General features: G+C 39.3%; 2 protein-coding genes across 2 annotated transcripts; both read right to left on the bottom strand.

Moving 5' to 3' along the window:
* Positions 1–11,697: 11,697 nt before the first annotated feature.
* On the bottom strand, positions 11,698–14,719 carry LOC130469095 (uncharacterized). The gene is made up of 3 exons (XM_056838076.1): positions 14,690–14,719; positions 13,621–13,679; positions 11,698–12,949 (listed from the first exon to the last, which is right to left on the bottom strand). The coding sequence occupies exon 3, from the start codon at positions 12,936–12,938 to the stop codon at positions 11,946–11,948; it is 993 nt and encodes a 330-aa protein (XP_056694054.1). The 5' UTR covers positions 12,939–12,949; positions 13,621–13,679; positions 14,690–14,719; the 3' UTR covers positions 11,698–11,945.
* A 3,505-nt stretch (positions 14,720–18,224) lies between these two features.
* On the bottom strand, positions 18,225–24,615 carry LOC130469759 (uncharacterized). Its single transcript, XM_056839217.1, has 5 exons — positions 24,015–24,615; positions 23,475–23,962; positions 19,756–20,444; positions 18,388–19,615; positions 18,225–18,287 (listed from the first exon to the last, which is right to left on the bottom strand). Exons 1-5 carry the CDS (start codon positions 24,613–24,615, stop codon positions 18,225–18,227), a joined length of 3,069 nt encoding a protein of 1,022 aa, XP_056695195.1.
* Between the last annotated feature and the right edge of the window lie 443 nt (positions 24,616–25,058).

Raw genomic sequence — 25,058 nt, 5'->3', positions numbered from 1 at the left:
GGCAAACATTGAAGGCAAAATATTTTGAGTTCCTAGTCTCAAATATCTGCTTTTCTCAAGTATGTTACAACTATGTATATTCTTTTAACTCTTGTAAATATTTTGTTTTAAGATTTCTATGCATGTTGGATTTATTTTCTCTATTAAGTTTGCTTGGTTTGTCATCACCAAAAAGGGGGAATTTGTTGACCCACAGGGTTTTGATGATGACAGGCAAACTTAACTAATAAATGTTTAAGTTTCTATGCTAAGAAAACCAGGAGTTCCAGAGCAGGAACAAGAGAAGGCCAAAGCTAATCAGAGAAACTGATCAAGCAGGCATAAATAAGTTCCTGATGGGAACATGGTTCGAGAAGTTCTAGAGGTGGAACAACCAACATGCGGAGCAGCATGGAACATGAAGACAGGAAATAAGAGTTTATTTTCTAGGATTCATGTAAGTATGTAGTAGCGTGAAAGGTAATGGAACAAGGTGTCAAAAGGAACTCGTGGAACTTAGAGTCAAAAACATCTAAGAGTCAGTGAATATGTTGCATATTATTATCGTAATCTGTAGGGATTTATTTAGAGTTTTGTTTCTTAATAAATCTCTACTTGGTTAAGTGTTTTAGATAATATGCACTAGTTATTTTAGGATAAGATTTAGTTTTAATAAAGATAAGTTTTAAATTAAATCAACTTTAATTAGGATTCTGATTTTAATTTCATCTTTTATTTATTTTTATCTTACCTGCTTTTGGAAAATAAAGAGTCAAAATTTAAAATACGTATAATGAGTTTTTGAGTGTTGGAACTTGTAATGAAAGTTCCTGCACGAACGAAATCTCATGTATTTATTTCACGTTTATGAAAAGGTTTTCAGTAAAATATTTTTGCATAAGAAAATAAATAAAAAGTGAGTTTTGGAAAAATATCTCCTGGATTATGTTTTGATAAAACGTTGCTTTTTCTCCAAGTATTTATTTTCTTTTTATTTCCTATTTTTACTCTAACTGTTTTACTGTAAACGTGGTATAAGTTGTGCCCAAGACTTTGACTGCTTTCTCCCCAACTAACTGATCATGGGTAAGTGCCTAGAAGTTAGGAAACTTACTGTTAGTGGAGGAATTAGTGGGATTATGGTTAAGTCTTGTACACGCTATAAATAGAGGCTTATATCTTCATTCCAAAGTGTCTGACTTGTGTCATTCCATAAGGGTTGCCTGTGGAATAATGTTATAGAAGAATATGTTTTTCATTCCACATTTTTGAGTCAGTTCCTACGAGTTCCAAGTTCCTACGAGTGACATGTTCCCCATTGGTTTTTCACGTGCTACATTCTAGAGGGATACTAATCAATTATCAATCATCAATATTTTAAGAGTTGGTCAAGGGTTGAGTGAACTCTTGTAATGGGGAATTGGTCAAGGGTTTGAGTGAATTCTTGTATCAAGTTTTGGGCAGGAACTTGAGTGAGTTCCTGATGTGTATGGGGCAGGAACTTGAGTGAGTTCCTGATATGTATTTGGGTAGGCTTTGAGTGAAGTCTATGAGAGAGAAGCAGAGAGGCTTTGAGTGAAGTCTAAGAGTCAAGAGAGACTTCTAGGGAAGTCAGTGAGAGCGTAGTTATTTGAGGGAACAACTATTGGGAACTTGAGTTCGTAGAGGAACTCAAGTAATGGCCAAGTTTCTTATAGGATTGTAACTGAGTTGTTGCCCTATAGTGAAAAGAGTTTGAGTTGAAATCCCTAGTGGGTCGAGGTTTTCTTTCCAGTTGGGCCCTGGAAAGTTTCCTCGTAAAATCTCTCTTGCATTGTTTCTCTACTTGCTTATGTTCTTTATAATTCCGCAAAAATTGGCTAGCAAGTTCCATATTACAATTCACCCCCCCTCTTGTAGTGTTCCATCCAAATAACACACTCGCTCCTTGAAATACCCCTAAGTACGGACTAAAAGATTTTCCATGAATGCAACATGACCAACCATGAAAATACCCAAATCGGCATACCATAAGGCTACCATTGGGGTAAACCAATACACACTAAGAGGGAAGCCGCACTAATGATTCCAGTCTTGCAAAATAAAAACTCGATCTCCCCAACTAACTACCTTGCCAACATTATGCAAAATGGCGCATGACAAATGAACACCCAAGGGTTAAAATCTGAAGTGTCAACCAACGAAAGTTATGGTCCAATTAGCCTAAATCTGAGAGTCGCTTGGTCAAGTATTATAGTCTTACGCCACGTCATTATTTTGAGTCTAGGCCACCTCCTTGTATTCATACACGGGTTATAATCAGAAAGATTAATGAAAGCTCGAGTCTAAATCACAACTTCCAATTAAATCCCAGAAACTGGAGTCTGAAAAGAAACAAAAAAAATTATCTTCGATGTAATTCTTTTGTTAAATTTCAATAAAGTGAAAACAACATTTTGAATCTACGCTATTTGCACATTTTAAGAAATGACTAAATACGCTTGCAAAGTAAGACAATTTTAAGGTCCACCCTAGGCCTACTAAAGCTAAAGGTCCACTATAGGCCTACCAAACGAGGCTCACTCAGTCTCGCCTCGTGACTCAAAGACCACAACCATCTACCTTTTAGCCCAAATAAGAAATTTTGAAGGATTTATGTTGGGGAGAAATCCCAAGCAAAAGAAAAAATAGAAAGAGAAAAGGGAGAGCGAAAAGAGCAAGCCATGAAATACTTAAAAAGAAAGAGAAAAGGGAGAGCGAAAAGAGCAAGCCATGAAATACTTAGCCCGTACCTCCCAAAGTGCGAAATTTACCCAAGTAAACGAAGGAAAAGAATTGAGTCAACCAATCCAAATCATAAAATTCTACGATGTCTACCCTTTCCAATCCTTATGTTCTTAGACGCCTTCGCTCTGGGGCCCCTGTTCAGCTCATTTCACCATCCATGTTCTCATTGCCATAACCCAAGAAACCATTACCTCGACTCTTGTTCTTGAACTTATTGTCAACTGCAAATCATGTACGACCATTGACACGTGCGTCATACCCATCATTTCCAAAGCCCAAACCTGCTCTTACACCACCATTAGCATAATGACCATATAACTTGTTTGGATACATCCTGTTGATATACCCTTGAGCCGTCCCCATGCTATTCATTGGCCTTGGTTGATGTAGTCCTCGTGCTTGACTAATACCTATACAACTCATTCAACCCATCTTTCAAGCTGTCTTGAGTCACGAATAAAAAAAGAAGACCAATGATAAGTACAAAAAATAATAAATAATAAAAAAAAGAAACTTTGCAAAGCGCCTCTAAAGTTAGTCTAAAAAGAAAAAGAAGCATTTAGCGCACCAAAAAAGATCCGCCCAGAAACCATTTTCAGCGCCCAGAGCTGGGCGCCGAAATCTTTAGCGCCCAAGCCTGGGCGCTGAATCTCTCTGCTTGCTAAAATTTGTCCAGAAGTGCTCGTCATTTTATCCGCACATACACGGAACAATAACGAACACTTGGAGGGGTACAACACGTATTCAGATATACGTACCACCACAAAAAACACATGTACTCAAAAAATATAAAACAAATTTTTGGCTTACGGCAAGGCAGCAGATTAAAATAATAATAAACTTCACTTATTCTACCGTTTCAAATAATATGTTTCCACCTCAGAACGTACTTGTTTAAAATCGGCATTCTAAGAAACCATTTTCTAGGCTAAGAACTACGCAAGACCTGATTCCAAATTAAATCTATTTAAGGCGGATACGTAGGCAATCCATGATTCGGTCCAACCAATTTGCAAAGATGTTAGAGCCTATAGAATAACAAGAATAAGAAATAGGGTCCCTTATTGAAATTTAATTACTTGCAACCCAAGTCGAAAGAAAAAATTTAAGTCAAAGGAAGAATCCAAGTCATCAAGATGCCAAAACGAGCACACATCGAAAAATAATAAGGGCACGTACCCTTGCCAGAAGAAGCACTCACACTCCTTGGCACTTAGCCAAGACTCAAAAGATCGTTTTGCCTCAATTGAATGGGGGCTAGCGCAAGCGTCCATGACCTCTAAAGTACTCGACTTGACCCTCCCTAAAGCGAACTAACTCACTTAAAGACCTTCTTTCACCACCAGACATAGTCGTTCTCTTAAAGACCTTCTTTCATCACTAGACACAGTCATAATCGCCAACAAGTAGTAAAGACAGTAAGCTTGCAATAAAGAGGAGTGTTCTACGGCATCGCCCCATCGTTCCTTCGAACTCAGGGCACCTGTTCATGGTAATTCAAATGCTTGCGAATCCCCTTTTGAAAAAATCGGACATTGTCAATAGGACTTGGCACTTAACCAAGGCTCACCCTACTCAGACATATGACACGGGCATCTAAAATCGAAATCTGAAAGCATCGTTAATGGGAAGACATAACAGCAACTGGGGGCTAAAAATTGAAATGAAAGAGCTAGGGAAAAGAACTAAGTATACCTTGACCTTTTGTGCAGACATACACCAAGTAAATCTAAGACAATTTGAAAACGGTTTATATTCCCGCAATTCTGGAAAAGATGGCCCTAAAAGCCTAAAGCATAAGCCAAACGGGCACAAGTATATCTTGACGCCTGCACCCTGGCTTCCAGCAAATCCTTAGACAGCATTCCAAAAAACGTAAACAGTATTTTGATTCACTCATGTAATCCTGTACGAACCCTTCTATAAGTCAACTTACTTAGGACACCTCGGATTGTACACAGTAGGACTCGGACTTCAAATAATTTTCAAAGACTTCTTCGAACATAATAAAGTGTTGTTGGTTTAAGCTTAGTATGCGTTTATCTCGATGTTGGAAGTGAGTCAAAAAGATTTTTAAATATGATTATGGGTAAAGAAAGGCACCTAGCTTTTGTTCAAGGCACACTTCAACATGTGACTACCTTGACCATGGCAATGTCGCACAAATACGACATTTACAAGAGAAGTAGCAAATCACTACTCGAACATACCTCGCACTAAACGAGTCTGGTTCAAACTATTCATGATGTATGTCACCATGAATGCATAAAAACGTATGCCAAGCATTATAGCACCGAGCCAATCCCGTAGCTACAATTGGGGGCTTGAGAAAAACACTCTAAAAATGCTCGAAATGATGATTTTATCGCAAACTCTCGACGCTAATGCTATACACACGTCATAGGGGCACAATCCTAAGCTTTAATCGTGTAAAACGAACCTTAGAATGGCTACAACCCCTCTCAAATTCTAAGCACTACTTAGAATATATAAAGTCACCCCACTAACAAGGGTAACTGAAAATCACGAGTCACCAAAACTCCGATCAAACTACTGCACATAACGCTCGCCCTACAAGCGCCCGTTACACAGTCTAAGTCGTTCCAAAGCAAAAGCGAAAGAAAAATCAAGGATATATAAGAAAATAAAAAGAAAGAAACATCTATGAATCCTCGCATCGAACGAAGTAATAAGCCGTGCACACCCACGCAGAAGGCGCTACACTTGTTCAAACACCTGAACGAGGCGTGATGAAGTACTCCAATGCAAAAAATAATAATGATATCCCAACACCTGGAGGAATGTTCTAAGACACGTTGTTAGGCCACACAAGCCTACGTCGCACCGTAAGTTCAACCATCCCACGGTACAAGTCTAAAAAAGAGTAAGGCATATTGCACTAATGCAGACACAACCAAGAGCATGTGTAAAAGAGACAAAGACTACCTATCGCCCAAATTCAAAATGCAAGCCACACGACTTCTACATCAAGGATTAAAGTTAGCAAAACATTACCTACCAAGGAAGGGATAGCTCGCACTTACACGAGCGGAACCCCAAGGCATCTTTCTAGAAAGAACCTACAAAAATCGTACGCCAAAAGGAAGCATCCCAACATGCATACTTGGGGCTCCAAGCTACGAAACGACCATAGCAAAATAAAAAATCTCGAAACAAATGTGTGAACGACCGAAAAGGCACGATGCTTGAGCCCACTTCATGAATGGGCCTGAACCCTATCAAGCTTCTAAGAAAACTATTCAAAATCAGTCATTGCTCAAAAAAAAATGATTCAAGCAAACTGATTAATGGACCGCACACAACGGCCATTCTATGAACGCTCGTTCGCACATACATATCATCTATCTAAGTATCGAACATTCACGAACGTGTTCAAAAGAAAAAAAGAAAACGAACGAACAATAAGCCAACTGTGTCATCAAGAAACCTCGCCAGAAATCATTTTCAGCGCCCAGCGCTGGGCGCCGAAATCTTTAACGCCCAGGCATGGGCGCCGAAAATGATCCCAGACCCAAAAACATGCCTGACTTCTATAGGGCCCTGCCGTATCCATTCGACTTGAAAATTGCCGATTTCTTTACTGGAAGTCGCACTCCACGACTTCGTCAAAATAGCATACCACTATAAAGGTCACTCACACATACGAGCATGACCCCTGACATGATTAAAAGACGTTATAAGCTACGTACCTCTCTTGGCAAAAAATGACCGAGGAGCCCAATTGCTTGGGGGCTCGCGAAAAAATATATACTCCAACAAAGAGTGTGCAAGGTTAAAATCATGTTCCCGGACTACGCTATACACAGTCCCGTGTTTGGATAACCTAAAAAAAACGGTATTTTAAAAAAAATCGTTAACAGAAATATACACAGTGTGGGCCCACTTATAGGACACACTTAATCAGGGAATACTGCGACCCACCAACAGGTTGTAAACACAAAAGCCCTTCTACATAGGCAAAATGAAAAGAAAGTAAGAAATTAAAAATGGGCTCGCCCACCTTCAACAGGCGGGGTCTGCGTCACTAGCCGCGCAGGTCCTCAGTTTTCGAAAAATAAAGTCTTCAAATTTAAAATAGGCTCGCCATCTTCAGCCGGCGGGGTCTACGTCACAAACCGCGTAGGTCCATATTTTCAAAAAGCACAAACAAATTTCAAAATAGATTCGTCCACTTCAATCGGACGGGGTGTCCACCCTTAGCGGACAGGTTCGCCGTCTTCAGCCGGCGGGGTCTACGTCACAAACCACGTAGGTCCTTATTTTCAAATTTCAAAAACAGATTCGTCCACTTCTATCGGACGGGGTGTCCACCCTTAGCGGACAGGCTAGCCATCTTCAGCCGGCGGGGTCTGCGTCACTAACCGCGCAGGTCCTTAGTCGCTGCAGCGATAACTTTTTCTGGTTTTCCCTTTTTCCAAAAATTAAAGGATCGGTTTTCCCTTTTTCCAAAAATTAAAGGATTGGTTTTCCGTTTTTCCAAAAAAGGACGATGTGCTGGATTTTCCTTCGTTTTACGTCCCATAAAAACAAAGGGGTTTTCTCGTTTAGCTAGCCCTGAAAATGAGAATCTTTAAAAACATTTTTACCTCATGGTTGGGCTTGGCCAGGCCCAATTACACTTTATAGCTTTGATTTCGAAAACATCTGTAGCTACTCCCAATGACAAAGTGAGGGAGTTTCTACGCCTCTTTAGATACTTCCAATGACAAAGTGAGGGAGTTTTTATACTATCCGTTGACAAATCCCAATGACACGTGAGGGATATGTCGACACTTCAAGTGATGACCCTTAAGTCAAATGTTATCACTCGGGGGCTCGTGAGACCCTCGCAAAAGCAGGTCACCATGACTTGTGTGACGCACTCCGTCTAGTACTTTGACCATCGTCTTACTCCAAGACTCAGTCAAAGTGGGGGCTAACTGTAGACACCTACTTTTGTCCCCATTCCCGAAAGGGAAGGTTCGATGATGAGAACATAAATCTCCACTTGACAACGCATCTCCTATAAAATAACAAATCTCAATTCCCCTTTTCATTTCACCCGAAACCTGCTATTTATGGAAACCTGCTAAAAATAGTAACTGTCGTAATGGGTAGTTGTTAAAAATGGCAAGTCATAAAAGATAGAAACCTGTCAGAATTAGGTGTTGCACTCCAACATAAATCCTAAATGAGATAGAAATTGCGAGAGAATCCTATTCCTAATACGATTCGAAAATAAGAGTTACGTATTAATTAAAATCCTAACGAGCCTAGAGTTGGTAACGGGCCCAGATGCATTCCATCATAAAATTAATACGCACTAAAAGACTTGGTTAAAGTCTCATACACTCCAGATTCTAAGAATCCTAATCTGGCAAAGAAACGGCCCAGACCCTATTTTCAACGCCTGGCTCTGGGCGCCGAAATCTTCGGCGTCCAGCCCTGGGCGCTGAAATTACCTGGGACGTGTTCTTTCCTAATTCCTCGTGGATTAGAGTTCTACAATTCTATCTTTCCACGAACTCTTTTCTATAAATAGGGCCCTAAGTTCGACGTGAAAAGGACACAACACACAATTATTATTCTGAGTATTGACTCTAAACCCCTAAGCCTAAGCCTCACGCTGCAAAACTGATCACGCGTTCTGTCGCAATCGATCCAAAAATCGAACAGAACGTATCCTGTCCTATAATTTGAGATTCGTTAAATAAAAGGAGAAATAGCAAAGTCAAAGTGGTTAGTTTTCTGAGAACCGTGACGTACCTCTCAAGGGTGCGTCGTAATGTGTCCCTTTTCCATGGTTTAATTGCTTTCCTCGCCCTTTTATGAACCGTTAAACTAATCAAATCTGATTGTTCTATCACGCCTAATAAACATAATATGTTGGGAAATTGGATTATCATGCTAGGTCCCTTAAAACAATCTAAACCAGATGATCGCGCTCGATCTAGTACTATATGTTGCATATTGTTAAAATCAACTCAGATTAGTTTAATAGTTAACGCATGTCCCTTCAATTATTTATGCTGAGCTAGTAAGGATATCCTGCCTCTGGAGTTATCGAAGAGCGAGTACTCCTCTCGGTAGTTACAGTCCCCCGAAGCCTCAATCTCTACCTTGCGGGTGTATGTTGAGAGATCCCCACACCAGGGATCACAAGGGAACCTACGGCCGTCGTGGTCAAACATAATTGCACTCCCTTTATGTCACGATAACCGGGTTTTGTCAGTTTTTCTCATTGTCGTTAAAAACTGAATGGCGACTCCTATATTACTAGTCAATTGGGTGTAAACTCACAGGAAATCCAATTACACTTGATTTGACAAAAAAGAAACGTCACACCCACGAGGGACAAGGTCACGCATTAGCCTCGTTCTTTTTCGACCCCCTCACACATAGCAGCCATAAAAATGCATAATCCTATGAGACTCATTAAACTTTCCGGAAACAACAATATGTGGGCTGCTAGATTCACTTGAGGAGGTGACTTCAGGCCATATGACAACAATCTCATAAGATGTAGGAGCGTTATACACACGTTGGTCAGGCTGTGTTTTTATTAAGCACTGTATGTGTGTTTTCTCTGATTTCCATCTCTTTCAAAGAGCGGAAAAATCTAGCGTAAGGACTCCTTTGGGTAACATTCATGAGGATGTTGATAACATCTTCACGTATCTCTAGGAAACATCCTAATTGGTTTTCAGCTTCATGTTGTGGATCATAAAAATAAAGTTGCAAATATATAGGGTTGTCTTTACCAGGGAGAAAATCCGGAACGTAATGATAAATTTGGCCATGTAGTTTAAAGACATAGATCTTTTTTTAGTTTTTGCATCCCCCCCCCCCCCCCACCAAGTGAACTAAATGCAAACATATTTTTATATAGTCGTGCTTACTTCCTGAAATGCAGGGCATCTTCATCTTGAGAAGTGAATAGCCGCACAAGTTCGCCGGGATAAGCATTGGAAGCTATCTCGACTTCTCCATTGCCGCAACAGAAATGCAAGGACTCATAAGAAAAATTCTTTGCATTGCATTTAGGGAAATATTGAGGCAGAGGCAGCGCTAATGGTTCGTGGGGAATATGCTCACCAATAACCGCTAGAGGGACCTCTGTTTTTTTTTTACAGAATGACCGTAAGGGTTAGGGATTCAATCCATGAAGGTCAACAAATATAAGTTAACTAAGTTATAATATATTTACTTTCTCTCCGTGTTACTCGGCGCTCCTTCCGGGGTCTGTGGGATGGTCCCAGGCCAGTTTCACCCAACCCACTATAGACGACAAAACAAGGATTTAGGTTGTTTCCATGCAATGCAGATGCAGAAGGGACAGACATGATAGCAGTACCTATGCGGACTGGCAAGAGTAAGGGTTTCCGCAGGCGGGGTGAGGCTACTCGTATATAGCCTTGGAGAAGGGTGCATGCGGCTCACAGTACCAGGTGCCGAGTGTGTTGAGTAATACGGAAAAGTGTCTGCTGGTTGTGATAAAGGATGTGGAACAGGCCCTGCAGTGATGGACAAAACTAACGGGGTTAAGCTTATGGGTCTGGTAAGTGTATGCAACAGGAGAGATATAGGTGCCTTACTTTGTGGGTTGGGCAGGTGACATTGTATTCCATGTTGACTGGATGAGCCTGGCCTAATATGTTCAGCTTCGCTAAATTGGTCACAATTCGTGTTAGAAGGGTGGGAATGAAAAAAAATGTGAGCAGTTGTTCGTAGTGAACGCATTACCTATGCGAGCTAGGATCATTCGTGTTTTCAGTAGGTCGTTGACGTTTGTTCTGTCTTGCACCGGGGAGTGGTGAGCTCAAGAGCCTCTCTTGTGAGCATAATATGTAGGCACCATATAATAAACAGGAGACATGTCAGGCATACGCACGTAACACCTGAACAGACAAGTAACCACGGCACGGTAAACAACAAAAGGCAAGAAATTACCCATGATTTATGCAGTTCCGACAACCATGTTCAAACACCAAACAACAAGCCAAGTGGTGACCTGCAGTTAGAACACGAACACTTACAGATGAGTATAAACCAGTAAGGGCAGTGAACCAGCAAACAAACAAGTAAAATCATTTTATATCTAAAATACCTAAGTGAACTTCCAAGAGCTAATTAGAAGATCTACCCTATTTGTTTGCACGAAGAAACACCGGTTATAATCACAAAGGACAACGTTGGAACTTCCTAAACCATGTGAATACAAAATGGTTTGCAGTTCAGTCACACAGAAGCATTTCGTCTATGATGATGTATTTGTGCTCAAGGTAAGTATCAAAGTGAAAGAATACACTAAGAAACCTTTTCAAGTATACAAGAAAGAAAATAGAGAGCTTCAACCCAATTTGCCACCTGAATATTATGGTTTTAGCAGCTACTAATCTGAATACTATGGTTTTAGCAGCTACTAATCTGTCAGTCAGTCTGTCAACCCAATTCGGAAATGTAACATCCTTGGAGGCCCTCAACATCTCCAACAACAATATGAGTTCGGTTAAAAGTGGAAATGTCTGATTATGAAACAAACATAAATTTTATATGAATCAAATCAACACTTATATCCGTTCACTTGTTATGCAGAAACTCAACATTTATATTAGAGCACTTGTTATGCAAAAATCTTCCTCTGACTGAAGGAGATAATCAGAAAAACTAGTGTTACATCCAGCTATGTTGGCAATTTCACTTTAGTCAGTATTACATCCAGCTACATTGGCAATTTCACTTTAGTGAGATCCAAAAATTCATTTTATACACTTAAAATACAAACTAAAAATCCTCTATAACTAAGGGTTTTTTAATTCAAACAAAGTATAGACATCAGAAGTAAACAACATATTCCCAGTCAACATTGTGTGATTTCAAAACTTCACAAATTAGGTAACATTGAAGTGAAAATAAAGGTCAGCGCATAACTTCAAAAGGGACTTATTTTATTTCATTTTGGCCTTTAAGAATTACATTATAGATTACACAAACCCCTTACAAAAACCCCAAGGCCCTTAGAAACCCACAAAAGCTTACATAGACCCCAATGTTCATAGCCTGGCTTGTCAGTGACAAAGGCGGGCAGCAAAGGCATCATAAGTGCTTGATAGCAAAACACATGGCCTATTAAGTGCACAAACTAAGAAGGTAATTATGCACTATGCATCTACCTATTAGGACTAAAGGGTCAGAACAACCTAGGCGTTTTTCTGCCGCTTGAAGACAAAGTCGAGCTCAGAAGGGACCGAGAAAAAAACTGGCAGTTTAGTCTTTGATGCAGCAATAAAGGACGGCCCTGAAATAGCGAGGTATGCTTTGGGCTTTTTAGGGGGGAGCGGGACAGACAGAATAGAAGGGATTCGGTACGCCGAAGCCCGAGGAGTGATACAATCCTGCTCCACAAGTAACAACGAAGGTTCCAGCAACTCCTGAATTCCCAAAACACGTTCCTTTAAGGTCAAGTAACTCTCTCTTTCTAAAGTGCAGAGCACAAAACCGAACCTTGAGTCAGAAGGGTTGTAATTTGCATCAACCACTTCGAAACTATAGACAGCCATAAGATAGTGAACGACCTTCTTTGCAAGGTTTTGTTTAGCAGCTGCAAGAGTTGAGCACTGATCGCTAAAGATGCACTCATAGTCAAAGGGGCTTGATGGCGGTGTGACAGTGAACCATGCAGTGAACTGAGAAGGTGAATGCTCAAAAATCTCGATAGGAGTGCTACGGACCGTGATTTTCCTGAACACAGCGCGTAAAATGGATATGAAGTCCACAGGCACCTGCTTAACGCTAGCAGCGAAAACCTCAGCCAATTCCTCAGGCAAAGCAGCCTTTGGCTCCCCTTGCTCCATACGTTGGAACTCAGTCCTCTTTAGACTAAACAACCCACCACAGCGAGCAAAGATCTGCCTCTTCAAAGATGTGACATCCTCAACAGTCACTTTGTATTTCCTCATGAGGTCACGCATGGTTTTTTGTGCTGCCTTCTCACATGACTCTGCTACCTTATCAGCTGGCCCACCAACATAAATGTATGCAATAGGACCACAATCTGTCTTAACTACCACAGTGGAGTTGGTTTTAGAGATATCCAGAAACTGGTAGACTAGCTCAGGGAAGTTCAGGCATTGAGCAATCTGCATAGGCAGAGGGTGGAAAGGGATCAAGAACTTGGTGTATGCTGAAACCATGACCTGTAACGCTGCAAAACATGAGTTTAGACGTGGCAACCAAGAAGCCAACCAAGCCAGCAACAGAAAGATAGCTTAGGTAAGGAAAAGGAGGCTATACGATAGCGAAAATCTGTTGGGCCCACCAAAAAACCACAGACCACCTTGACATGAAATAAACCCGAATGGCAAGCATGAATTGCACATCGTTATAAAATGGCCCTGGTACAAGTGGGTTACAAACTAACAATGTAAGCACAGGACATGGTTGCAGCAGGTTGAAAGAGCTAGAAGTTGGGTTTTGTAGAATGGATGGGTAACGTATGATTTCCTAATTCTGGTTCAGATCCCCCTAATTTTCGCGTTTCACAGCTAGCAGCTGAGGTGAAAGGTGTAAGACACACAAACCCTAGGCGTGGACTGGAAAGGAGAGGCAACAAAATAAAGAGGAGTCCGAATAAACCACAAATGCTCGAATCAAACACACGTGTAACAATCCTAGACTCAGCGCCACTTACACGGTAGTACAACAAGCCTAAATGACAACTTTACACTAAGAAGTAAAAGCAGACCCCCACGGCCACAAACAACACACGGAATAAAACAACCAGAACACTAAATGAAATCAAGATACTGAAACTGAAGCAACTAATTGATGCAGGGAAAGACACAATTCAAGTAAGGCAGCAGATCAAAGCGGTACCTTGTGGCAGTTGCCAGCAGATGGAACAGAACAACCTCCGTAGCCACAAACAACACACTCTGAAAGGGAAGCAAACATAGTCAAGTAAGGCATTGAAGACTTGGGTGTGCCACATATTTCAACGGAGAACATAAATTTCTTGTAGTATACCTCAGAAATTACTTAGGCGTGCCATATATTTTAACAGATAGAAAAAAGAAACAACAATCAATTTTCCAAATTTAAGGTCTACAACCTTTCTCTAACAAAAGAATAGTCGGCTCCTAAGAACAAGTTCCCAATCCAAAATCTTAAGCCACAAACGAGGAATTAGCATATTGAAAACCGTGATTATTGATAACACCAGGAAAAATTTGAGACAAATTGTGACTTAAAACACAGATGACCAGTACTCATTAAACCACCTGAAATTAATTTCATCCAAACAATAGCAAAGTTCTTAATAAACAAGCTTGTAGTCCAAAATATTCTCAAAATCCAAAAAAAATAATATCTCTTAATTAACTGATTCTAGCCAACAAAACAGAGTATAAAATTATAAATGTAAATATAACACACGCAACACAAAACATACAAATAGAAGACACAAATCCCTGCATATAGTCCAGACCCTACTCCGAAAATCTTGGAACATTTATGTGCGAGTTATAATCCCTACCACAGCAACATACAACACCCCAATGATCTAACCGTTTGAATCAGTATTGCTAGCACTCAAAGACACAACATTAATGTTTAGCTCATAACAGACTAAAGATATGTCTCCAAATGTACACCAAATAGAAAATCCAATAGCTAAAATCTAACACGGCCAGCAAACAAACAACGGAACCATGGGCTTCACAAACAACATACTCAGCTCATGTTTTCGAGAACATGTACACAAGAATACGGAAAATCACATCCAACCAATAAGTCATAACGGGATGCCAACATTAATTATATGCAGTGAGTGAAACAATGTCCATGGGAAACATTTCATTAGGTATCATATCATTATATGTAGAGAATTTGAGTTCACAAACACCCAACAAAAGTGGGTAAGCTAAAAAACAAGAGGAGAGAATACCTTTCTAGTGTGAGATAAAAAACAGAAGAGGGAAAATACCTAATGAACCAAGAGCAAAAGAACCCATGTATATATATATATATATATATATTTATATATATATAAACATGACATAAGCCAAATAGAAACGGGTTGGATAATAAAAATCCAAAACTAAAATATTAAAATTAAGAGGCAGAGGTGTTAAAAAGTACAAAAACTAATGGGCTTAAGCACATTGGGACTGAGAATATACAACTACAGACGAAAAAAGGACCAAAAAGAATAAGGAAGTACACTTGTTTTCAATTAAAACTAATAAACATCAAGAAGAGGGCCAAGAACAGTACCTAGGCTGAAAACACTGTTACAAACAGTGTCCTTGCTCAGCAATTGAGGCCTACAACATAGCCCTCATACCGCCCCCAATTTCCTCCAATGTGCATCAATTCCCTCCAATGTACACCACATATTCATATCCTCAAAACACACCAGTTGCTTGTTGGTTCAGTGGTGATTGGGGCTGAACTTGGTAGGGAGAACTCGTGTTCGATCCCCCGCAACAACAATTGGGAGGGGACTGGAACCTAACCACCCAGAACTCGCCCCGAATCCGGATTAACCCTAAGGGTGAACCGGGTGCTAACACCAAAAAAAAATATCCTCAAAACACAACAAAAGAAGGTGTAAAAGCTTAGAAAAAAGTGTACATTCATAACAATACAAAACCAAACCCAAACATTAAAAGACTAACATTTATTAATTTAAAATTGAAACCGAGCATTTGAAGGACCATTCACCTCAAATTGAAATTGAGCATTTAAAATTGAAAACGAGCATTTAAATGACTATTCGCCTCAAATTGAAACCGAGCATTTAAAATAGGAAACGAGCATCTAAATGACCATCTACCTCAAATTGAAACCGAACATTAACCCAAACAGACTTTACTCGGGATTGAAACCGAACATTTCCTCAAGTTATATTATATTTATACTATCAAAACTATGACTACGGGGTATTTTTTTAATTTATAGAATGCCACTGGATTTATTAATTTATTTGGGGAAATAATATGGCCCATAATTATCTACAACTAACAAACTAAAATGTTTCCCCCTTTTCTAAATGGCAATGAATTTATTCATTTATTTAGGGAAATAATATGGTCCATAATTATCTACAACTAACAAAGTAAATTGTTTTCCCCTTTTCTAATAAATGGGTTTGCTAAGAACACACGAAAAAAAACAGCAACGACAATAAAAAAAAATGTAATAATATCAGTAAGAACAAATAAGAACTAAGAACTTCACTACAATTTGGTGGTGCTAAAGGAAACAGATCTGGAAAACACAAAAAATGTAATAATATCAGTAACTAAAGCAAACAGATCTGGAAAAGACTAATGAACTCAAGTAATTGTAAAATTCAAATACGTCAACCCAAAATCCAGATCTGGAACAATTTAGGGCGATTTTAGGACGGAAAAAACAAGGACACGTGTTCAATAAATAAAGGAACTCAGGGGAAACTACCATATCAGATCATAAATAGTGAAACACCAGAAAAAATGTAAGAGCAACGCACCAAGATCCAAAGATCGCAGCGATGTTGGAAACGAACACGCCAAAACCCGGGAGAAAATCTCCTAGAAATGTGGAACGAAATGAACTGGAACCTTTTGCATGATGTTGTATGCTTGGTGGCTCAATTCATGCCTTCCACATCTCCGATAGATTTTCTCCGGTAAGAACAGCGGGGACGCAACGACACCATGGGAGATCGCAACGAATCCTGAGAGAGAAAAGGATGAAGGGGAAGGAGAGGCAAGGGAGAGAGAGCCGATAGATTTTTTGCCGGGTAAAACGGCGGGGCCGCGCCGACGCCATGGGAGATGGCAGTGAATCTTAAGAGAGAAAAGGATGAAGGGGAAGGAGAGGCAAGGGAGAGAGAAAAGAAAACAAGACAGAGGGGGTTACGGCTGCCCAAAAAGCAACGTGGCAACAGATGACCAAGATGGCACAAATGCTAAATGGGAGAAGCTTAAGGGCACTTTAGGCAATGCACTATTGGATGAATAGTGAAAACTAAGTTTTTGCTTTTAAAGGTTGTAGGATATGAAAGAAACTTAGGCTCTTAGTAAGATCAAATTAAAAAAACTTGTCAAACTAATTAGAAATGAGGATCAATTTTTGTTCAAGTTTAAACTTTAAATTTAAGGTTTTTCGTGAAATATCTTAGAGGTTTCACATAACGCACCAAATACTTCTTATGTTTTCAAAAATATAATATACCCCTAACTTTTTTAAATGCACCAAATAGGATTACCTTAGATGGGAAAATTGTCCAAGGCTCTGAAATGTTCCGTTATTTAGGATCTATTATCCAAAAGGATGGAGAATTGGATGACGATGTGGCCCATAGAATCAAAGCAGGTTGGTTGAAGTGGAAAGGTGCCACAGGGTTTGTGATTCAGGCATGCCCCAAAGATTGAAGGGAAAATTTTACCGCACGGTAATTCGACCGGCTTTGTTATACGGCACGGAATGCTGGGCAGTAAAACATTGTCACGTGCACAAGATGAATGTGGCGGAGATGCGCATGTTACGTTGGATGTGTAGGCATACAAGAAAGGATCGTTTGAGGAATGAGATTATTAGGAAGAAAGTAGGGGTTGCACCGATTGAGTTTAAGATATAATGATGGAAAATTGTTTAAGATGGTTTGGACATGTAAGCAGAAGATTAAGTGATGCCCCGGTTAGGAGGATTGAAGGGTAGCAAAGTGATAGAATTGCAAGGGGTAAGGGAAGACCTAAGAAAACTTGGAGGAAGGTGATTGAGCACGATATGAGTTTTATTGGGATTGAGGAAAATATGGCGTTGGATAAGACGGAGTGGAGGGATAGAATATACATTGATGACTTCATTTGACTTATACAACTTTCATGTTTCTGTTTCTTTCTATTTTTTATTTTATGTTTTATTCTTATTTTTTATTTTATTTTTAAAATTCTTTTTAATTTTTTTTAATTTTACATGCTATTTTGAAATGTACTTATTTTACTTATTCATTTATTTAAACTTTACTTATTTTTATTATTTCTTACAATATTTCTTCTATAATATATGTATACATTTTTCTCTTATGTTACTTTCATTAATTCCACTATTCTTCCTTGTTTTTTTCTTTTTGCTTCCTGCTCCTCTCTGGTTTGATTGGTGACAATGACGATATCCTACGACGATTCATGTTAGCCGACCTCAAATTATTTTGGGACTAAGGCTTTGTTGTTGTTGTTGTTGCACCAAATAGGTAAAGAGATGAGAAAGAAAGGAAAAGAAAGAGTGAAATCATGCAACATTTAGGGTTCATGAATACCAAATGAAAAACCAATTTGATACAAAAAATGTTTGACATGTTACAAATATAGGGATCAAACAATTGTTTTTTTTGTTTATAATTGTAAAAGAGATGGTGAAAAATGATGCATACTTGTAAAATTTTGGTGTTTGTTTTTTTTTTTTTTTTGGTAAGCAAGCTATTATAATTATTACCAACCAACGTCAATACAGCTTAGCCATCTCACACAGAGATGAACACACACTACTACAAACTGCCAACAGCAGAAAGCAACCAACACCTAACAGCCAGCAGGCTCTAGGAACCACTAACTACTACAGACTCAAGAACCAAGTATTATCTCTTCTACTTACTTTCTTACACATGACTGATTTAATCCTATCTTTTACAATTCGTTTCAAATTACTCATAACAGAATTAACTGTTGGAACTGACCCTTCCCAAAAACTCTGATTTCTACTTTTCCAGATCAAGTAAACTAGAGCTGCCACCCCTGCATAGCATACTTGATTCCTGAACTTGGAATGCTTCCCTCTCTTGATGATATTGATGACATTTTGTAGACCTGTATTGGTGCTTCTAATGTTAAGCCATATAGCCAGATCTTGAAAACACAATTGGTTGTACTGACAGCTGAAGAACAGATGCTCATGAACTTCAGCAGCTTGCTTACAAATTAAACAATCAGCAGAGGAGCTCACCCCTATTTTTGCTAACTTGGCTGTAGTTTGTAACCTATTCTGCACTGCAAGCCAGCATATAAACCTATGCTTTGGCACATTCAATCTGTTCCAAACCACCTTATCCCATTGAACATGAGGTTTATCACCCACTAACTTGTTGTAAACCTGCTTGACAGAATATTGAGCCATATTCCTGAATTCAACATAGGAAAAAACTTGTTTCAGTTGATCTCTTGTTGCACATATCCTTTTCCAGTACCAACTTGCAGAGGCACTTGGTTGGTACTCCCACACGTCCCCATCTTTGATGTAAACTGAATTAATCCACTTAATCCAAATGTTATCCTGCTTAGTGGTGATAGCCCACACATATTTCCCCAAACTAGCAATGTTCCAAGTGATCACATCCCTAAAACCCAAACCACCAACCTGTTTAGGTGAACAAACTCTATCCCAGGCAACAGAGCTTGGCTTAGAACTATATGCCCGCCCACTCCATAAGAATGCTCTACAGATCTTAGCAATATCATGCAGAACACTCTTAGGAAGGATGAAAATCTGAGCCCAGTACATATGCAGGCTTAAAAGAACTGAATTTACCAGTTGCATTCTAGTAGTGTAGGACAAATTCCTAGTGCTCCACATTTTAATCCTTGCTGTCATCTTGTCCACCAATACATCACACTGACTTGCAGAGATCCTTTTAGAACATATTGGCACTCCTAGGTACTTGAAAGGCAAAGTACTCCTAGTAAAATCAGATGCATCCACTACTCTTTTCACATCACACTCAGGCATGCCATGGCAATAAATAGCAGACTTACTCTTGTTAGCCATCAGACCAGAAGTCTTGGAAAATAAAGCAAGTGGAGCAAGGAATAAATGGAAGGATATTCCTCTTTACAACACAGGATAAGATCATCAGCAAAACAAAGATGGGTGAGCTTTACATCTTTACACCTTGGATGAAACTGAAATTGAGGCAAATCAATCTACTTATGCAAAATTCTGGACAAATACTCCATGCATATAACAAACAGCAAAGGTGACATGGGATCACCTTGTCTCAAACCCCTTTTAGACTTGAAAAACCCATGCATAGTCCCATTTATCATGAGAGAAAACATAGGGGTTGTAACACAGGTCATCACTAACTCCGTAAAAGTAGTAGGGAATCCTAAAATTTCCAACATCTCCTTCAGGAAACACCAATCTACTGTATCATAAGCCTTTTGTAAATCCACTTTTAACAGGCAACTAGGCTTAACAGATTTCCTTCCATAATGCCTTACTAAATCCTGCACTACCATGATGTTATGAGCAATATATCTTCCATGCACAAACCCCCCTTGATTCTCAAGAATCAAATCTTGCAACACCTGTCTTAACCTACCACACATCACCTTAGTAACACATTTGTAAAGTGTATTACAGCATGAGATAGGTCTAAATTCACTAACATTTTTGGGGCATTTTGTTTTAGGAATTAAAGTGATGACTATATGATTAATCTCCTTCAAAAGCTTACCACTATTCAGCACATCAAGAACTGCATCAATTACCTCATCTCCCACTATATGCCAAGAATCCTTATAGAAGAAAGAACCAAAGTCATCTGGTCCAGGAGCTTTAGTTCCAAGAATGGAGAATAGAGCATTCTTCACTTCCTCTCTAGTGTAAGGTGCATTGAGGAGAGTTCTGTGATGTTCAGTAATCAATGGACTAGCCTGTAATACCTCGTATTTTTATAATATTTATAAATATATTTTAATATATTTATAATGCATTTTACGATTTATTATCGTTTAAATAATATTTAAATGCATTTTATTTAATGTATTTTAATTAATTAGAGTATTTATTATTTTAATTAATTACGAAACGAATTTCATTCTTGAGTCGGGAAATTAAATGAGTTGCAAATGATTTTTAAAGCTTCGGGTTTTAAATAAAAAGTCCAGTTTGTTTTATTAATCAAGCCCAATCCAAACAGTTTAATTTAAATCCTAAGCTAGCCCAATTTATTTAATTCCTAAGCCCAACTCAAATATCCTAAGCCTAGCCCATCAAGGGATTAGGGAGCCTATAAATAGACTCCCCCATCATTAAATGAACCCCTAAAATTTCATAAAGCCCCTTTTTGATTTTGCACCTCACTCCTCTCTTCCCCTCTTTGCTCGGCACCCGCACGACCTCGGCCTCGAGCCTTCGTGCTCGCCCGTGCTCCCCCGCCCTCGCCCACACACTCGCGCTCGCCTCTCCTCTCTTGCCCGCAGCCGCAGCGAGTCGTGCGCTGCTGCTGTCCCTTGTCGTGCACTCGTGCACTCGTGCACCCCTTAATGTCCCCTTGCTCGTGTGCTCGTGCACACCCCTGCTGCCCCTCTCTCTCGCTCGTGCCCTCGCGCACAGCGCTACATCCGCTCGCCCTCTCGCTCTCCTTCGCGCCCAGCGCGCGCGCGCCCCCTCTCCTCGCTCGCGCTCGTCGCCCTTGCTGCGCACACACACGGTCGTGTGTGTGTGTTATTCATTCGTATTCGATTTCTTTTTCGCCCAATCACATTAATTCGTGGTTGTTCCGTGCTATAAGCCGGATTGGTATAATTCTCTTCTTCCTTACCTATTCTATTTAAATTCCGTATTTTAAATTATTATATTAATATTGTTTTGAGTAATTAAAATGCTGGGAACCGGTTATGAATACTGTGGTTTGAGGATTTGTGTGTTGTGATTCATTAGGTTTGTTTTAATTATTAAAGGATTAATTTTCAGATTTGTTTATTTAATAAAGCATTGATTTTTATGATATTAAACTAGTGTTATTGGGATTTTCAAGTTAGGGTTTTAAGACCTAATGAGTCAATTGATTAGCATAATTAGGTGATGATTTTAATTATGATAATCAATTATATTTTCAGATTTGAATAAAGGTTTAAAGTGTCGATTTTTATTGATTTTAAAGGCGGAAAAAGTATGTTTTCGTACTAGGGATTTATTTTGCAAATTGAGACGATTTTATTATTGAAAACGATTGAATTCTAAAGTCTAAAGGAGGTTTTAATTTTTATAAAGTTGCTGGAAATTTAATGAACATGGAAATAATTTAAGTTTCATTATTTTGATGATAGGAGGTGATTTCTAGTTGAGTGCTCGTTATTGCAAAGTGGCCCCTACGCTTAGGTATTCAAGGTACGTACAAGTCTAGGGCAACCACACCTTTTGTCAATGGCATTACATGATTGTTGATGATGTGAATTACATTAGGTGGAATCATGTTTATTTTGGGGAACGAGCATGTGTTTTGTGATGTTGGATTTATTGGATTAATTGTTGAACAAGCATGTTGAAATTATTATGAGTACGGATTTCATCGTCAATCATGTTGTTCAATATTTATGCATGTATGGTTTATTTCACATGCAAGGGATTGATTATTTATTTGTATGCTATTGTACGGGATGTCTAGCATACTTTGAGCCATTTATTTGTACCTCGTTGTACTATTTATTTTACCACATGTGAAGGGTTAGCTCACGTAAGCCACCGCACATGTAGGGTTCAGTTGGGAATATTATGTATGAAATGAATTAGGATTTGTCGTGCAAGGGCACAACCCTCATGTTAATGTGCATGATGTGGAGTCTCACTTTGGTGAGGAGGAACATGGTAGTAATATCACAAGTGTCTTGCTTGGTTGATCACAAGTCTTAAAGCATTAAAATAAGATTGTTTTGGTTGTTGTTTATTAATTGTATGTATGCATGTTGTCGAGTCTTGAGTCGCCTTTATTAAAATATTAATAAACGTAAAGTGCAACCGGAACAAGCTTCAAAACTCTTGGAACGTATATACCTTGAGTATGAACAATGGGGGGAGTCTTTCCGGAAAGCTCGTACTCCTACTAATGATACAAGACGTTGTTTCATTTATATTATGCGTAAGAATTCCGTCGGTATGGCCCGACACTCGGTATGGCCCGATTTTATTATTATTATATTTGGTGTATGGTTGGCTCCCATCACCTTTTTCCCTTTGTGGATTATTCTTTTGGCCCGTTCGAAGCTTATTCTAATCATTGTGAGTCAAGAGTCGAGTCAAGGGTCGAGTCTTGTGTCTCATGATTGTTTGTTAAGTATTATATGGCTTTTGCATGTTGATTAGTACTTAGTGAGTGATGCATGTTTTAGTTTCATTTACTCTATGCTTGTAAGTACTCAGCTTTTGCTGACTACGTGCTTTGTGTGTTTCTGGTCATGGCCTTTGCCTTAATGACCCTATGATGATCCATCATTTGCACTTGCATTGTTGGGGAGTAGAATAATATAGCAGGTTGGTAGATCAAGTACGATCGAAATCATGTGGCTTGGGATGATTAAGAGAGTTGCATGCTTTCGTTCTTTGAAACTATTTTAATTTAATACTTTAACTATGTTTGAAATGTTTGAATTATTTATATTTTGGGTTTTGGGCCATTATGGTTCCAAATTGTAGGAGGCCTCAATATTTCATTAATTATGGTTTTAAAAGTTAGTTGACATTTAATTTCGCTGCGTAATTCTGGTAATAGCCTTAACCGTTATCACGGTGGCGGTAATGCTTTAGTAATTCCTTTATTTTAAGTTGGAAAATGGTTTTATAAAAGCAAGGAATTATTAGGGTGTTACACAGCCAACACCACCTCTTTGACTACAGATCTTCTTCCAGATTGAGTTGTGCCCGGTAACTGCTTATAATACTCAAGAAATGCATCAGAAACTGACTCTGGAGTATCTTGCCATTTTCCATGCATATATATCATGAATGCTGTAAACATGATTCTGAACATTTCTGGCCTTGATACTCTGATGGAATAAAGAAGTGTTCTCATCACCAGCTTTGATCCAATCCAGCTTGGCTTTTTGCTTCAAAAAGTCCATATACACTTGATGATGCAATTTGTATTCCTTGATGGCATCTAACTCTAGATCAACTAGCTGTTGATTTGCAGGATTTGAGTGCATGGCTTGCTGAGCTTCTAACATTGCCTGATGAGCTTTAATTTCAGCAGCCTGAATGTCAGCAAAACCCTTCTTATTGAGCTCTTTCAGAACAACTTTCACCTTCTTCGATTTAGTCACTAAGACATACATCTTACTTCCAGGTAATTGCTCCCTCCATACATCCTGAATGATGGTATTATAAGTAGGAGCTGACTTCCACATTGTAAAGTATCTAAATGGCTTCCTCCCTCCTGCAGATCTTGGATAAACTGTAAGCAAACCAGGGGAATGGTCAAAATCACCTTCATTCATAAAACACACCTCCTGCGTCAACATACTCACTCTGCCATGCTGGATTAGCTAATACCCTATCCAACTTAGAAAACACCCTAGCAGAACCCTGCTGTTTGTTATTCCAAGTGAACATGTTCCCTACACTCTTCACATCTTCCATACTACAAACATGCATACAATTATTAATATCAGTGATTTCAGCTTGCCTGACAGGTGCACCTATTCTCTCATCACTAGCCATAACACAATTGAAGTCTCCACACATAATCCAAGGATCCTGTGTGTTTAACACCTTCAAGTCTCTCCATAGCTCAATTCTCTGCTTGCTGTCATTAAATGCATATACAAAGGTGCAATAGAAGCCATTTTTACCACTAATAGGGGTGACATGACAATGTATCAACTGAGCTGTAACAGCTACAACACTCACAGTAAAACTTCCAAGTTTCCAAGCTACCACTATTCTTCCTCCCTTGTGAAAACTAACATTTCCTGTAAAACACCAGCCTGTAAATACTCTTTGGTAAAGCTTGCCAAGATTAGCACCCTTCACCTTATGCTCAAGGAGCCCAACCAACTCAACATCAAACTTCTGAATGAACCTTCTCACTTCATCCTGTTTCTTCATTGAGTTGATGCCCCTTACATTCCAGCTAAGTACTCTATCCATGAGGTGGTGAAGGGTCCCCCGTTCCACTTTGTCTACCCTCCTGTCTACTCAAGTTCCCTCCCTCACCTGTCAAATTAACACCAGTTTCAATCATCTCTTCATTCTGCAGTATAGCAAAGGGATTAGCAATCTGAGTTGGTTCCACTGAATCAGCTTTGACCCTAATTGGTCTCAAAGCCCTTTGGAATCCTTCCTGATCCACCTCAGTAGCTATAGTCACTTTCTGAGGTTGAACATCCCCTTCTTTTTGTTTCTGCACCCACACCTTCCTACTCTTACCTTGCCTGCATTCTGCTTCAGCATGCCCCACCATCTTACATTTATTACATAGAGTAGGCTTCCATTCATATCTCAGTTCCACCTTAACCTTTTCTCCATGTTCATCCATGAAGAATAAGTGG

Source organism: Spinacia oleracea, chromosome 3, assembly GCF_020520425.1.
Source record: "Spinacia oleracea cultivar Varoflay chromosome 3, BTI_SOV_V1, whole genome shotgun sequence".
Lineage (NCBI taxonomy): Eukaryota > Viridiplantae > Streptophyta > Magnoliopsida > Caryophyllales > Amaranthaceae > Spinacia > Spinacia oleracea.
Note: the sequence above shows the minus strand (reverse complement) of the source record. Positions and strands in the feature narration are given on the sequence as shown.